Source organism: Lycium ferocissimum, chromosome 2 (assembly GCF_029784015.1).
Source record: "Lycium ferocissimum isolate CSIRO_LF1 chromosome 2, AGI_CSIRO_Lferr_CH_V1, whole genome shotgun sequence".
In the NCBI taxonomy this organism is placed as follows: Eukaryota; Viridiplantae; Streptophyta; class Magnoliopsida; order Solanales; family Solanaceae; genus Lycium; species Lycium ferocissimum.
In genome coordinates this window covers 48,117,849-48,133,596 of record NC_081343.1, presented here as the reverse complement: position 1 = coordinate 48,133,596, position 15,748 = coordinate 48,117,849, and the positions used below count along the sequence as shown (strand labels likewise).

At 34.6% G+C, this 15,748-nt stretch overlaps 1 protein-coding gene across 1 annotated transcript; it reads left to right on the top strand.

Moving 5' to 3' along the window:
• Window positions 1–8,088: 8,088 nt before the first annotated feature.
• On the top strand, window positions 8,089–13,913 carry LOC132041525 (BURP domain-containing protein 17-like). Its single transcript, XM_059432239.1, has 3 exons — window positions 8,089–8,230; window positions 8,335–8,446; window positions 12,991–13,913. The coding sequence occupies exons 1-3, from the start codon at window positions 8,192–8,194 to the stop codon at window positions 13,761–13,763; spliced, it is 924 nt and encodes a 307-aa protein (XP_059288222.1). The 5' UTR covers window positions 8,089–8,191; the 3' UTR covers window positions 13,764–13,913.
• The last annotated feature ends 1,835 nt before the right edge of the window (window positions 13,914–15,748 follow it).

Genomic DNA, 15,748 nt, shown 5'->3' with positions numbered 1-15,748 from the left:
AGTCACGGTCGTCATCTGCCATTGACGGTCGCCGCCATCTGCCATTGACGGCCTTTTCCCTTTCTCTCTCTTTTGATCTCACGTTTTCTCTCCCCCTCTCTCTAACCCTAAAAACGCCGCCTGCTAGTCACCGTCGGCCCCTGCCAGTCACCGTCGCCGCCGTATACCGTTGCCGTCGCCGGCCTATGTGACAATTTCAGGTATGCTTTCTTTGTTTTCTTCTTCAAAATTGCATGTAAGATTTTGAACGACTATTCTTCTTCCTTGTTTCTTAGTTCTTTTGGTTACCCAGATCCTTATTCTTGTCTTGTTGGAATACAATTGAGTTGTTGCGAAATACCATATAAATTATTTGTAATCGACTACAAGGGTAGTTATTATAGTGGAAAGTGATTAAAATATTACATTGTCTTTTAGGTATATTTGGTTAATCTTATTTCGCGATTCTCTGCTTTTCTTGGGGTATCTATATTTTTGTTCTTTATTTTTACATTTCTATATGCAGAAGAGCTAGTAGGGAGATGAAGTAGATTTTGTTGAGAATCAACCGTTATAGTATGCCATTATAGTATGTAGGGATGGCAACGGGGCAGGGCGGGTGCGGGGAGGTGCGGGTTTTGCCTTATGCGGGGCGGTGCGGGTCTGTCTCTGTGCGGGTGCGGGGCGGGTTGAAAGTTCTTTTTAAGAATTTAGTGCGGGTGTGGGGCGGGTTGTGGGTTTCCTCCCTTTACATATCTGAGTATCATGCTTCCATCTACTTTGCGTATACTCAATGTGTTCCATAATCTGCTCTTCCAACATTGTGTGCAAATAGCATGTAGAAGTGCTGGCAATCAAAATAGATAATCTAGGCTCTGCAGGTTCACAAAAAGTCAACAGAGAAACTTTTTCCAAAAAAGTTATCTTTTATGCCTTTATACTGTTAAAGGAGATTAGGTAGATTGTATATTTGAAAAGAAGGGAAGGAATCTATTTTGTTTTTCATTAATTTATAATGTTTGCCATTTGAAATCTGATAAAAATGGAGCTTTAAGAAAACAGAGCAAACGGCAAAAGAGAGAACAAGCAGTCAAAAGAGCAGGGGATTCATTTTTTCATTTTTTCAGAAACACGGGGCGGTGCGGGGAGGGTGTGTGCGGGTGTGGGTGCAGGGCGGGTTTACGCGGGTGAGGACACTAGGCGGGGCGGGTTGCAATGTTGCGGGTTAAGACAAAACCCGCACCGCACCGCACCGTTGCCATCCCTATCTTTGTGCAGAAAACTCAAAAAAAAAAACACACACACACACACAAAAATGGAGATGGAGATGACACAAGAAGAATCGTCATATGAGTTGGATGTTGGTAATCTAATGGCTTCATACCCACATCACAACTTTGTATCTCCACCTTCTACCAGGTTTCACTTTCTTGAAAAAATATACCCTTTTTTTAACATGATATTTGCTTATGTTATGGTTGTTTTCTTGATTTGGGATGTGAAGTAGTCATATTGGGGTAAATGGGTAGACCTAAAAATATCACTCTAGTGCAGATTTAGCTAATTGTATAATAGATTGAATACCTAGCTAGTTGGATTAAACTGGTTATTTATGTTCAGTTTCTTGAAAAAATACCCTTTTGTAACATGCCTTTTGGATGATATTTGCTTAAGTTGTGTTTGTTTTTTTGATTTGGGATGTGAAATAGTCATCTTGGGGTAAATGGGTAGACCTAAAAATATCACTCTAGTGCAGATTTAGCTAATTGTATAATAGATTGAATACCTATCTAGCTGGATTAAACTGGTTAGTTATGTTCAGTTTCTTGAAAAAATACCCTTTTTGTAACATGCTTTTTGGATGATTTTTGCTTATGTTATGTTTGTTTGTTTGATTTATGTGGTGAAAGAGTTATATTAGGGTAAAGGGGTGGAACTAAAATTGCAGGAACTTGTTAAAAGACTAAAATATCCCTCCAGTGCAGATTTAGGTAATTGTATAATTGATTGAAGTAAAGTGTTTGTGTCAGTTAAACCTAGCTCAGTTTCTTGAAAAGTACCCTACTTTTACATGTCTCTGTGCTTTTTTTCTGTTGATTAGGTGGAATCTTGAAAAGGATTTAGAGTATTTTCTTCCACTATTTGGATGATATTTGCTTAAGTTATGTTTGTTTTTTTGTTTTTTTTATTTGTGGGGTGAAAGAGTCATCTTGGGGTAAAGGGGTAGACCTAAAATTGCAAAAGACTTAAAAATCCATGGGAATCAGTGCAGATTTAGCCAAGTCTTATAATAGATTGAAAAATGGTGTCTGTATAAGTGATACCTAGCTAGTTGGATTAAACTCATGGCTTCATACCCACATCACAACTTTGTATCTCTACCATCTTCCCGGTTTCACTTTCTTGGAAAAAAATATCCTTTCTTAACATGGTTTTTTGGATGATTTTTGCTTAAGTTGTGTGTGTGTGTGTGTGTGTTTTTTTTTTTTTTTTTTTTTTTTTTTTTGGGATGTGAAAGAGTCATATTGGGGTAAAGGGGTAGACATAGAATCTCAGGAAATTGTTAAAAGACTACAAAAGCCCTGAAAAGTAGTGCAGAACTGAAGATTTAACTAAGAATAATACCTAGCTAGTTGTATTAAACTGGTTAGCTATGCTCAGTTTCTCTTCCACTATTTGGGCTATTTTTGCTTGAGTTATGTTTGGTTTTTTGATTTATGAGGTAAAAGAGTCATCTTGGGGTTAAGGGGCAGACCTAAATCACAGGAAATTGTCAAAAAAACAAAAAGTCCCTGGGAATCAGTGAAGATTTAGCTAAGAGTACAAATAAATGGAAGTGAAGTGTCTGTGTAAGTGACCTGTATTCTCTATGCCTTTTTCTAGCTCGAAAGCTAGAAGCTTGGAAAGGATATAGAGTATTCTCTTCCACTATTTGGACGATTTCTGCTTTAAGTTACGTTTGCCTTTTGATTCATGAGGTGAAAGAGTCATCTTGGGGTAAAGGGATAGACCTAAAATCGCAGGAAATTGTCAAGAAGACCTATAAATATCTGGGAATCAGTGCAGAGGAATATATAGATGGAAGTAAAGTGTATTTGCAAGTGATACCTAGCTAGTTGCATTAAACTGGTTAGCTATGTTCAGTTTCTATTTCAGTTTCTCTTCCACTATTTGGGCTACTTTTGCTTAAGTTATGTTGGTTGTCTGATTTGTGAGGTGATTGTTGATTATGCTAACAAGTTTAGTGAAGATATATTACATATTTTGCTCCAATTAAATACAGCATATCACATTATCTTAGAGAGGCCAATCAAGTACCTGATATACTTGCCAAACATGCTTCTACCATAGATGTGCTCAGTTATTTTATGATTGGCAGCAGATTTCCAGCTATACTTATAATGGTCCATATTAGCTTGACAAAATGACAATTACCTAATTTTAGAAGTAGGACAAGGCTAATAATTTTGTAAGCTAGCTAACTTGTTGTACAATAGCTAGATATTATGTACTCTGGACTCTTTTTGGATTGAGATCCAATGGACTAAATGTTGTCACCATTGACATGAGTTTTTGGCTATTGGAATTATAAGATGCACATCCAATTCTGCATGTTATTATTAAAAAGAAAATGAAAGGAAAAAAAAAAGAAGAGATTATGAGGGTGGAGGTTCATATGTTACAGTAATAAGTTAAAAAGAAAATTATAGAGCTATATATCTTCACTAGCTTTAAGAATTCCTTTGTATCATATTATATACCTATATATATGTATATGCAACCAACTCACCTATATATACATCAACAAACTCTAGATATCATTTACATTTTATTTTGGCCTAAAGGAGTATATGTTTCTCATTTCTTTCTTTTTTGTTTTTAAATTTTTCATTTTCCCGACTCTACCATAGCCAAAAAAGATGTTCAGAAATTAAATTAGATGTTCCAAGTTTCTGTTGAACTCCATCCAAACCCACAACACAAAAAAAGAAAGGCAATAGAATTATGCATCCTAGAATAAGTTTATGGAGCAGCTTACTCATCATTTAACTTATTGCTTTTGTAATGTTCTTATTATGGTTCTTTAATATTCTCCCTTTTCATCAGCCTCAAATTTATGAACATTTTCTTCTCTAAGTCTCTTTCAGTCCCTTAGAATTGAGTTCTTGGAGTGCCTAATGAATTGAGATTCCTAGATGGATGTCACTTCAAGGACCATTCCATTTGTAGAATACAACAAAGTTCTACAAGTAAACTGATATTTTCCTCTTACTTCCATGAAAAGCAAATAAATAACCAAACCCCATGAGTCATTTTGGAGAAGATATTGCAAAGAGTCAAATAACTTTTATAGGCATATCTCTTTTGTACTAAGTATAAGAAAAGTCTCGGGATTCTTGCCCATATATGAACCTTCCTGGAAAAGACAAAACTTTAAAGTCTTTCTCAACTGAAAGTTGCATAGGCATTTGTAGACAAAACTGTTTCATCTCAACATCAGATTAAAAAAAAAATGTGGGTTGTATTCTGTGGTTTCACATGCATCATGTGTTTTTTAATGGAAAAATGATGTATTCCAAGCTGTCTAATATATGATTCCACATAAAAAAGATCTTGAAGGAACCGTATAGACATCTTGTGTAGCAAAATGTAATTTTCAGTTCATTATTTATTCATACATAATTCATGTTTCACTATCTAACCAAACAGAATAACCTAGTTAGCTAGTTAATCTTGTTATAAACATCCGAGACAAGATACTTAAACTAAAGTTTTTCAAAATTTGATAGTTTTTTCTGTTGAATACCTAATTTAAGTTGGTTGCTAATTTTAACTTTTTATTTCAGAATCAATATCAACATTCAAAGGCGGAGTTTCTTCGTACTCAGCCACCCAACACACAGCTGACAGAAGAACAAATGGAGGGAAGGTGGCTTGAGAGTGTTGTTAGTCCCACTAGGTTTGGCACTGCTTACGGAATGCCACATCGTGCATTTCGTCAATGCGGTCGCCCACCGGAAGGCCTACATTCTTCCAATACCGAGTCGTTCGATAGAGTGAGTGCTATGGCCATGGAGCAAAAGATTCTTTGAGCTATCTAGCCGGCTACGGAGCCTCGAAGGAAAGGGAGAGGCGGAGGGACGTGCAGTTTGACGGTATGAGGGCCTAATTTGACGCATTACTTGCTTCGAGGGGGATTCCCTCGGGTCCTGATGATGCTCGTAACCCCCATACTCAATCTAGTGGTACGGATGGTGATGGGACTCACATGTCAAACACACAAAGGCATGTTTGAATGTTAATGTTGTGGTGGATTTGTGGATTGTGTAAGTGTTTTGTGGATGTTTGCGAGGGGTGAAGTAGTCTAATGTTGTAGACTAACTTAGTCTAATGTTGTAGACTAACTTAGTGTAGATCTACTAGTTTAATGTTTTGTGGATGTTTGCAAAGGTTTTGAAGTAGTTTAATGTTGTGTAGATGTTTGCGAATGTTGAAGTAGCTTAATGTCTCTTCGGAATGTTTGAATGACGTTTTGATTCAACTTTGAAGTAGTTTCGAATTGAATTTGACGTATTGTTGGTTGTAATATATGTTATATGTGTTTGTTGAAGTAGCTTAAGGTTTTATGTTTTTTAGTAGTTTGGTGAATTGTTGGCAGCTATTTGAGCTGGTTTTAGTTGAATATAAAATTATTTTCATCTTGACCGGGGGGTAGCTGGAAGAGCAGCTGGATCCTACCAATTTTTTTGCAGAATACCGACCTCATGAGGTCGGTTTTCTGCAAAATTATCTAGAAATTGCAAATTACCGACCTCATGAGGTCGGTTTTCTGAAAAAAAATTCCCAAAAATTACAAATTACCGACCTCATGAGGTCGGGTTTCTGCAAATATTTTGAAAAAATTATACAATATCGATCTTACGATGACGAAAATCTAAAAAAATATATCATATATTCATATAAATTACCGACCTCAGGAGGTCGGTAAACTCATATCATTATATTATTAATTTAATTTACCGACCTAATGAGGTCGGTATTTTATTTAATTAATACCCGGCTAAAAAAACTTCATTTGCGACCTCATGAGGTCGGTAATAATTCCGACCCACTATTTTCCGACCTGATTTTGAGGTCGGTTTTTAGGTCGTTTTTTGCCCAAAACCAACCTCATGAGGTCGGAAATTGCCATTTTTTTTGGGTCGGAAAATCCTATTTTTTTAGTAGTGATATATGAAGTCAAAATCTAACAAGTTGTTATGAAATAATATGGTGGATGTACTACACCTAAAGAAACAACCTATCCATGGTCTTCCCTCATGATGTCTATGGTTAATATCATGTCTCCACCTTCTGTATGATCTCAAATGCTTAATATCTTGTGTTCCATCTCCTCCACGATCTCAAATGTGATGTTTGTGGTATTATTTTTGTATACTCTCTTGGTGATATTATAAATAGTTGTGAGAAGTCATATTGTAGAAACTTAAAAACATATTTTTGAAGAAATAAGAAAAGATATCCTCACTTGTCTCTCTTTATCTCCTCTTAGCTTACCGTGACTAATCCATATTCGCATCGGATAGACCCATTAAAAACAATAATACATTATATCTAGATAATTTTCATTCTCGTGATTCGAATACTTCCGGCTAAGGGGGACCTTTTGGTGATTAGTATAAAATTACTACTATATATAAGGGACAATTTAATGAGTTTTGTAGTACTTAGTTACATTATAACTATTTGGTTGGCCCAATCAAAATGATTTGATCTTTCAAATTGCCCTTGGATTTGCCATTTATTACTTCATGTACCAAAACATGTTCCAATAAAACAAGATATTTTTTCATTTTTACTTAGGTTGACATAATCAATTTGGCAAATATAATCAATTTTGAGCCCTTCAAAATGCAAAAAAAGTTGTGAATAGTGATGATGTCATCTAATAAAAATAACTATGCACAAAAGGTGATATGTATACATAGTAGATGTTGAAGCGCAGACGGATGATATAATTGACTAGATCAAAGGGAAGCTTGTAGACAATGAGGCTTAGCTTTTGGTTTACCTTTCGAGGGGCGGGATTGGGTTTCCAAGTGAGCGATGTGATTCAATGCGATGGTTGGTTTTAGTAGCATCTTTTGGACTCCTAAATATTAAGTTTTTAATGAAAAAATTACGAGAAAATGGCAAAAAAATGAGAAAAAAAGATAAATAGTATTCTAGGCTCTAGAGAGTGTCACGTCAGCGGACCTTTGTCCTGCAATTATATATTTATATAGATTGATAATCACATCCTTCTTTTCTTGCAAACAATTTAATTTGTCAGAAATCATGTAATCCTTAATTGGTTGAGTTAATGACAAACTAAATTAATTCTTAAACTTTGTTTCAATGAATTCAATTTTTTTTTAAATTTAATCTAAACGTAGACTTTAATCACCAATTTTGTTTTTGCACAAACCATTATCACATGAAATTATGAGTAGCTAATCAATAAATACCAAAACATGCTATTCCTACCTCTAACCAGAAATTATATGCTCACAAATTCATAAAATATTAAAATGACCTTTCAATTTATGATTATAGCCAGTTTGAAATCATTTTGCATACTTTAAATTATGTTACTAAACATCAAGTTATCTCTCTCTTTGATTTTTGTTTATCCCTAGTAAACTTGCTTTCTTATAACAATTCTTTTAGTAAATTATCTAATTGTGTGATCAAAACACTTAACTAATGAATAATGCATGATTTAGAAGCGACCATCTTAAAAAAGATGTGCCGAAAAAACGTATGCAAATTATTATTTTTCAATTAAAATGATTATGAAGTGCATATTATCTTGATCTTGGGCCCAGGCTTAGCACGGGCTTCACTAGACTAGCTATATAATATTAAAAGATTATAATTTTCTTCATGTCATCATGGTAAAAATACATTTAACTTTGTTGATAAAAATTTACTTTATCCAACTCTCAACAAATAATTGTAGGACAATAATTGAGAGAGTACGTTTCTCAGCTCTGGAAAGAGCATCTCTCAAGTACTCCATAAGATAAGGATACCTTTATACTTATTTCACATTCCAAAAATGCCCTTGCTATACCCTTATAAATAGGACAGCATTTTGCATCAGAGTTCCTCATGAGCCTAGCTCTAAATCCTTTGGCAATTAATTCTACTGAGTTCAGTTACAACTTCAATGGAGTTGCATCACCATTACTTCTTCATACTTCTTTCTGTGAGTAAAATAATATTCTTTTCTATATTTATTTGGATGTATTATGAAATTTAATTAAGAAGCTGATGAACATTTAATTTTTTTTCCTGGTTGTGTTGATGAAGCTTGCTTTTATAGCAAGTCATGCAGCTAATTTATCTCCTGAGGTGTATTGGAAGGTCAAACTGCCCAACACTCCTATGCCCAGACCCATTAAGGATGCTCTACACTATTCTGGTAATAGTTCAAGTCCAGCTCAAGTTATTTTTTAATTTTAACTATTAAACACACCTGACATGCAAAAGTCTTAACGGCTAACATTAATTAAAAACAGTAAAAATCTACCTCCAGAAACCGACTTCAAAAAAGGTCGGAAATACCCGACCTTAGGAGGTTGGTTTTTTACTTTTTTTTTTTTCTGAAAATAAAGCCAACCTCCAGAGATCGGTTTCTTTAATTATTATATTTTGCAAAATACCGACCTCCCTAGGTCAGCGTTTGCAATTAATTTTTTTTTTTGAAAAAGAAACAGATCTCCAAAGGTCGTTCTCGTGAAAAAATAACTTTGAAGAGTATTAAAAAAAAAAAAATCAAAGTCTTACAACCACAAGCATCAGCGGTCTAGTGGTAAAAATGTATCCTACCATGATCAAGAGGGGAGTTCGATTCCCGTATAGTGCATTTTATAAATGTGTAATTTTAAAACGGACCCCAGGAGGTTGGTTAAGTATTTTGCGACCTCACGAGGTCGGTTTTCAGAAGCGACCAAGGTTTACCGACCTATGCAGAGGTCAGTTTTGGCAGTTTTTTTAGTAGTGTAATTATTAATTGAGTTACTTTTTTTTTAGATGATCATCCAAGTTACAAAAATAATTTAGTTCCCCATTATCCCACAAAATAACTCCTACACAAAAAGTACTAGAGAATGATATAAATTGTCCTTCAATTTGAGAGTATGCCAGAAGTTATTCTATAAATGTATTTTTGTGCATATTAAATCCTTTAATTTTATAAGAACCAAGCATTTTTGGTCTCCTCTTAATACCCACAGTTAAAATCAGCAGACAATTATCTGAGAAATTGTTTTCGCAAATCAATATGTAGTAGTTCCTCCATCCCAAAATAAGTGTCACCTTAGCAAAAATTGCGCCCATTAAGAAATCAATAAATACAATGTGGAGTTTACTAAACTATCTCTATTTATTAGATGTTTTTGAGAATTGAACAGTATTAAAGAAGACTACTTCTTTAATGCTAAATGCATTGTTGAAAACACTCGCCAATTTTCGTCTTAAATTGCTAAAGTGACACTTATTTGGTGATTTTTTTTTTTGATAAGGTAACACTTATTTTGGAACGGATGGAGTAAATTACTTAAGATTAATTACTCTGCATCTCTCCGAGTCACACTTCTCTAAGGAACATCCACATTTATTTGGCTTTTCAAGTTTTTTCATCACTCACATAAATTGGTAACAAAAATAAAAAGAAAAAAGACTAAAGGATGTTCATTTTCCTAGCTGCGGCGATTTCTCTTATCTTCTCTCATAGCATGTTCTTTATATCTACTCTTTTGTTTAATTTAGGTATAATTATATTTGAATTATATCGTACTTTGTGTCATGTAATTGACTTTCTTCCGCCCTCTACAAGATAATTAAACTAGTTATTGACATGAATAGCCGAAGAAACTCAAGCTCTTGTAATTAATTTTTTGAAACCTTGCAAAAATATTTTCCAGTTGAAACATATTTATCCAAGTTTTTCTTAAGAAATCTTTGAAAAAAGTTTTTGAAAATTTGCTTTCCAATGAAGTGTCTCAGGATGTTTTCCTAAGACGAAAAAAGATCACTTAAAAAATCAACAAAAGACATAAAGTGCTTGATTTTGATGAATTTAAAATTATTGGGGATGATTGGAATGTCACTTACATGAAAATTGTTTTCCTCACTTTTACCCGGAAAGTTATTTTTTTAAAGAAAATATTCTCCAAAGATACTAGCCAACCAAAGGCCGGTAGGAATATTGAAAAATATTTTCTGAAAACATTTTCTCCATACAAACACACCCTAAATAAGGCGAAGATAGTTCATAAACAACCTGGCAATTAAGTACAAAAGAACGACAAATCAATAACAAGATGCCATATTTTCTATTTAATTTGCTGTTACAATTCAAAAAGTCTTGATTTAATATGCACAAAGGTATATTTATAGGATAACTTTAGACCTACTTTCAAATATAAGCGGCCAGTTATGTCATTCTCGTGCTTTTCACGTGGGAGTCATTTTGTGGGACAATAAGTAAAACTAGGGGTGTACATGGACCGGGTTGGTTCGGATTTTTTAAATACCAAACCAAACCAATAAAATTCGGGTTTTTCAACTTCGGGTTTTCTCAGATTATTCGTTTTTCGAGTTTTTCGAGTTTTTTTTCGAAAAAGTCTTCATACAAAACATATGACTTTTACTTTAAATACTTCTTTAGTCCTAGTTAGATACGACTATACAAGTATTTCTTAAGAAAATAACACAAAATGTGAGATGGGTGATGACATCGTATTAAAATATTTAACAACAAAGATAATAAAATCGGCTAAATAAGCATTGGTAATTAATAAGCCATAAAGAAAATGACTTTAATCTAAATACTAAGTTATGCTAAAATAAGTACGGCTAATAAGTATTAATTACATGACAAAGAAAAAAATTAAGCTATGTATTTTTAAACTCTCAACCAATGATGCAAAACTAAAGAATAGATATCCAATATTATTGTCATTCCTCGTGTTAGAATTGAATTTCTTTTGTTAGCATTAGTGTTGAGTTGGTTTTGATTTGGACTTTATTTGAGTTACTAACATCCATGGATATAAAGGCGATTGGCATTCAAAATTCTAAGTTCAAGCTTAAAATAATATGATAAAAGACAAAAAACTATGAAAAAATTTAAGAAATATTTACAAATTACATTACAAGTAAATATTTTTATGTATAAAATATTTTAAAAATCGAATACAAGTAATGTCGGATCGGTTTGGTTCAGTTTGATTTTTTTTAGCTAAAACCAAACCAATTATGGTCGGGTTTTTTTTTTTTCCAACACCAAACCAAGTTAAACCAAATCACTAGTCGGGTTTTTTTCTCGGTTTGACTCGGTTTATTGATTTGGTGCAGTTTATCGGTTTGCTTTGTACACCTCTAAGTAAAACATAAGTGACTTTAGTTGTGTAAAACAAATAAAAATGACTTTACCGAGTCATTTCTGTAACTTGGATGACTATTCAAGAAATTAATTGGAATTAACTCGCAAACTACCTTTTGATAAAAAAGAATGGCTCATGGCTCTTCTAGACTACTCTTCCTTACACTTATCCATTGTTATGCGCTAATTATTTTTTATTATTATTATTATTATTATTATTATTATTATTATTATTATTATTATTATTACTGCTGCTGCTACTGCTGCTGTTATTGTTGTTATTATATATCAATGATAATGAAGACGATGATGATGGTATTATGATAATGACGTTAATAACAATGTACTATGTAGGTCTTGAATTATTCAAAATTTTCTCTGGATATAATTCATCAGTTTTAATCAAAATTATACGCTTCAGAGATAGTGTCAGAAAAGATTTGTTAACCTATGCCTTTATTACCACGTTTAAAGAAGAAATATAAATAGAAGAGTATGTACTAAAAGAGATCATTTCTAAAAGTTAATTCTGAATTTTATCAGTTCCTTACAAATATTCATTCGAAAGTTTTCACAGGGGGTACACAAAATTGTGGGAAGGGTACTCTTATAGATAGGATTAGCTAATATACAGGCAAAGTGAACGAATTTATACAATATCGGTGGAATTTTAACCGGTGCTGGTAGCATGCGACCAGCTTTATTTCCTAAGTTTCTAATCCTAATTTCTGTGAGAAGTTACTTATAGTCATATTTTAGGTGATTTAATAGTGTAAAATTACTTTTCAATTTTTTCTAAAAACCGAAAAAAGTTGAAAAAATGTAATAGGTAGTACTTCATGTTGCTTACATAAGGTTACCTAATACTTCCAGTAAATATTCCTATTTTACATAAAGTGATAGGAAGTATTACTTTTACATAAGTTTTACACAACAATAATAGTTTATGTTTCCGTGGTATCGAGCAGCCGCCAAGGGCGATGTGCACAAATTTATACCCCAACCATGGGGAGTGGGCACGTGGTATCAAGCAGCTGACGAGGGCGATGTTAAAAAATTACGCCAACCATGGTCTCGAGCAGCCGCCAAGGGCGATGTGCACAAATTTATACCCCAACCATGGGGAGTGGGCACGTGGTATCAAGCAGCTGACAAGGGCGATGTTCAAAAATTACGCCAACCATGGGGAGTAGGCACGTGGTATCAAGCAGCTGACAAGGGCGATGTTCAAAAATTGCGCCAACCATGGGGAGTGGGCACGTGGTATCAAGCGGTGACAAGGCGATGTTCAAAAATTACGCCAACCATGGGGAGTGGGCACGTGGTATCAAGCGGTATCCCCTTCAAAGGCGATGTTCAAAACTTACGCCAACCATGGGGAGTGGGCACGTGGTATCAAGCAGCTGACAAGGGCGATGTTCAAAAATTACGCCAACCATGGGGAGTGGGCACGTGGTATCAAGCAGCTGACGAGGGCAATGTTCAAAAATTACGCCAACCATGGTCTCGAGCAGCCGCCAAGGGCGATGTGCACAAATTTATACCCCAACCATGGGGAGTGGGCATGTGGTATCAAGCAGCTGACAAGGGTGATGTTCAAAAATTACGCCAACCATATGGAGCACTTTCGTTGTATAATAGTGATACTAACAAAGATCTTAATGAAAATTACGCAGTCACCCCTTACTTCTTTGAAACAGATTTACATCAAGGGAAAAAGATGAACCTTCCATCTCTTAAAAACTATAATTCAGCTCCCATTTTGGCTCGCAAAGTTGCAGATTCCATCCCCTTCTCATCAGACAAGATTGAAGAAATTCTAAATCACTTTTCCATTGATAAGGATTCAGAAGGTGCTAAAATGATCAAGAAAACTATCAGAATGTGTGAGGAGCCAGCGGGTAACGGAGAGGAGAAATATTGTGCCACTTCCTTAGAATCAATGGTTGATTTCACCTCATCTTATCTGGGAACAAATAATATTATAGCACTTTCCACTGTAGTAGAGAAGGAAACTCCAGAGGTGCAAACATATACCATCGAAGAAGTGAAGGAGAAAGCAAATGGCAAAGGCGTGATATGCCACAAATTGGCTTACCCATATGCGGTACATTATTGCCACAGTGTAGGAAGCACACGGACATTTATGGTCTCTATGGTGGGTTCTGATGGAACAAAAGTTAATGCAGTATCAGAGTGTCATGAGGATACCGCAACCATGAACGCTAAGGCATTGCCTTTTCAATTGCTCAACGTTAAGCCCGGAGATAAGCCTATTTGCCATTTCATATTGGATGATCAGATTGCCTTAGTTCCTTCTCAAGATGCAACTCAAGTGGCTGAAAACTAATATGGAGAAAGTTCAGTCATCTTATGTAATATATAGTTGCACCGCTTTGCATAATAAATGCCGTGATGGAAGTACTGTTTAACTTTGTTAATCACGGTTAATCAAGTATGATGTATGTATGTGTTAATGGAAGTAATTAGTATTTTAATATATCTTAATGTATGTGTTAATGTAAATTACCCCGTTTACAAAAACTATTTTGTGCAAGTTATCTTAGTGGTGGAACTGTGGAAGAAGACTCAACTTTTTGCTCATCTTAAACTCATCGGCAACCCTTCATCAGTTTTTGGTACTGACATTTTAGAATCTTGAACTCATTGCCAGGTGATTATTTCTAGTAGGGTTAAGAACATCAATATTTATCTTCTCTTTTTTTTTTTTTTTTTTTTTGACAATGGGAAATTGGAACGCTAGATCTTGTTTTAATGAATACCGTTCACGAGATTCCATTTAGATTGCTTTGACAATTGATAATAACATATATTACATATTGAAGTTCATCTCCACTATAACCAGGCATGAAATGCGCTAATTAGAACCAACCGCCTTTTTCACCCTTGCTACATTATTTTAAATTTCTCTTTATGGAAAAAGTTCTTCCAAATGAACATATCCAATGTACTTTGAAATTGTTGGAAAACATTTGATATGAAAACTCTAAGAAGAAAATTTAATCAACAGACAAAATACAATAGCTAATAGTAATAAAAGAAGAAATAGAGTTATGGATATCAAAAACCGATTCGAGGCATGATATGAAAGACATTTTCAGAGCAGATTTATACTACCGCACTGCAAAAACAAAGTGATGACCTACCCCAAAAATACAATAAATCACTCAGGAATCTTTTAATATTGCTCAAAGGATCATATCATCTTGACAAGTGGTAACTGCCTAGTTTCAGGATTAGATATGATAATGCCATTTTCTTTGTTAGTTAATTGAACAGTCTTGTTTTAGTTTAGAGGAATATTGCAGCTTAATCACACTCTAATATTTTCCCTATACTGCTTAGAGGTCAGGCTCAGCCCCCCTCTCTTTTTGTAATCTTCCTTGATGAAATACCAACCCAGGCTGCGTGGGTACTTTGTGATTTTTTTTAAAAACAACAATAAACGTTTCACTCATTGTAGAACAACAACTATCACAAAAAGATGGAAATGACCAAATTTTAGATGGGGGGAAAGAGAAAAAAACCATAAAATTATGAGGAGCCTAGAGAATGGTTTCTCTTTTTGGCGCCACCATCTTCATTTTTTTAGTAACACCATTCACCCAGGCTTTCACCTTCCGCGTTAATGAGGTTTTTGGGACCCCTACCTTGTTTATTAAGGGACTAAAAAAGAGTATACAAAGGAGGGGGACATGGTTAACCTTACCTCCTCAAAGATTACAAAGTTGATACTAGCAAAAGTATAGTTCTTAGTGGCCCATTGCATTCTACAAACAGAAATAAGTGAGCAGATATATGTCCTAGCTCTAGGATTTAAAGTTCTAGGAATATATGGAGTAAGTTCCAAAAATCAAAATACACAAGAATAAACTAGCTTTAGTGATCATTATAGATAGCTCTAGTCTTGTTCTTAGTCTGCCTAATTCTGAAATTAGGCATCTGCAGCCTATCCATCCTCAAAAAACCAGTGGCCTTCCTCGAAAGTTCTGAAGTTGAAAGAAAAATTTGTTCCTCCTATCGCTGAAGTCTGCTTCCATGTTTAGCCAGATACTCTGCTACAGTATTGGCCGCCTCTCTGTAGCAGTGAATGATAGTATCTTGAAGGGGCTAAATCTTGTCTTGAATCTCTTTGATTTGGTGACGAAGTCTCCACGGGGTGTTGCTATGTCCTTGAATCACATTGACCACAAGGAGAGAGTCCAGTTCCAAAACTATGTGCTTGTAATTGTTAGCAATACACCAAGAAATAGCAAAAATAGCAGCTGACAGTTCAGCTTTATTGTTAGTGCAGAAATGTTTATTTATAGCAAA

Coding starts and splice junctions, on each gene's coding strand:
- LOC132041525 (XM_059432239.1), top strand. CDS start 8,192: ATGGAGTTGCATCACCATTACTTCTTCATACTTCTTTCT. Junction 8,231..8,334: donor ACTTCTTCATACTTCTTTCT/GTGAGTAAAATA, acceptor GTGTTGATGAAG/CTTGCTTTTATAGCAAGTCA. Junction 8,447..12,990: donor GGATGCTCTACACTATTCTG/GTAATAGTTCAA, acceptor TGTGGTATCAAG/CAGCTGACAAGGGTGATGTT.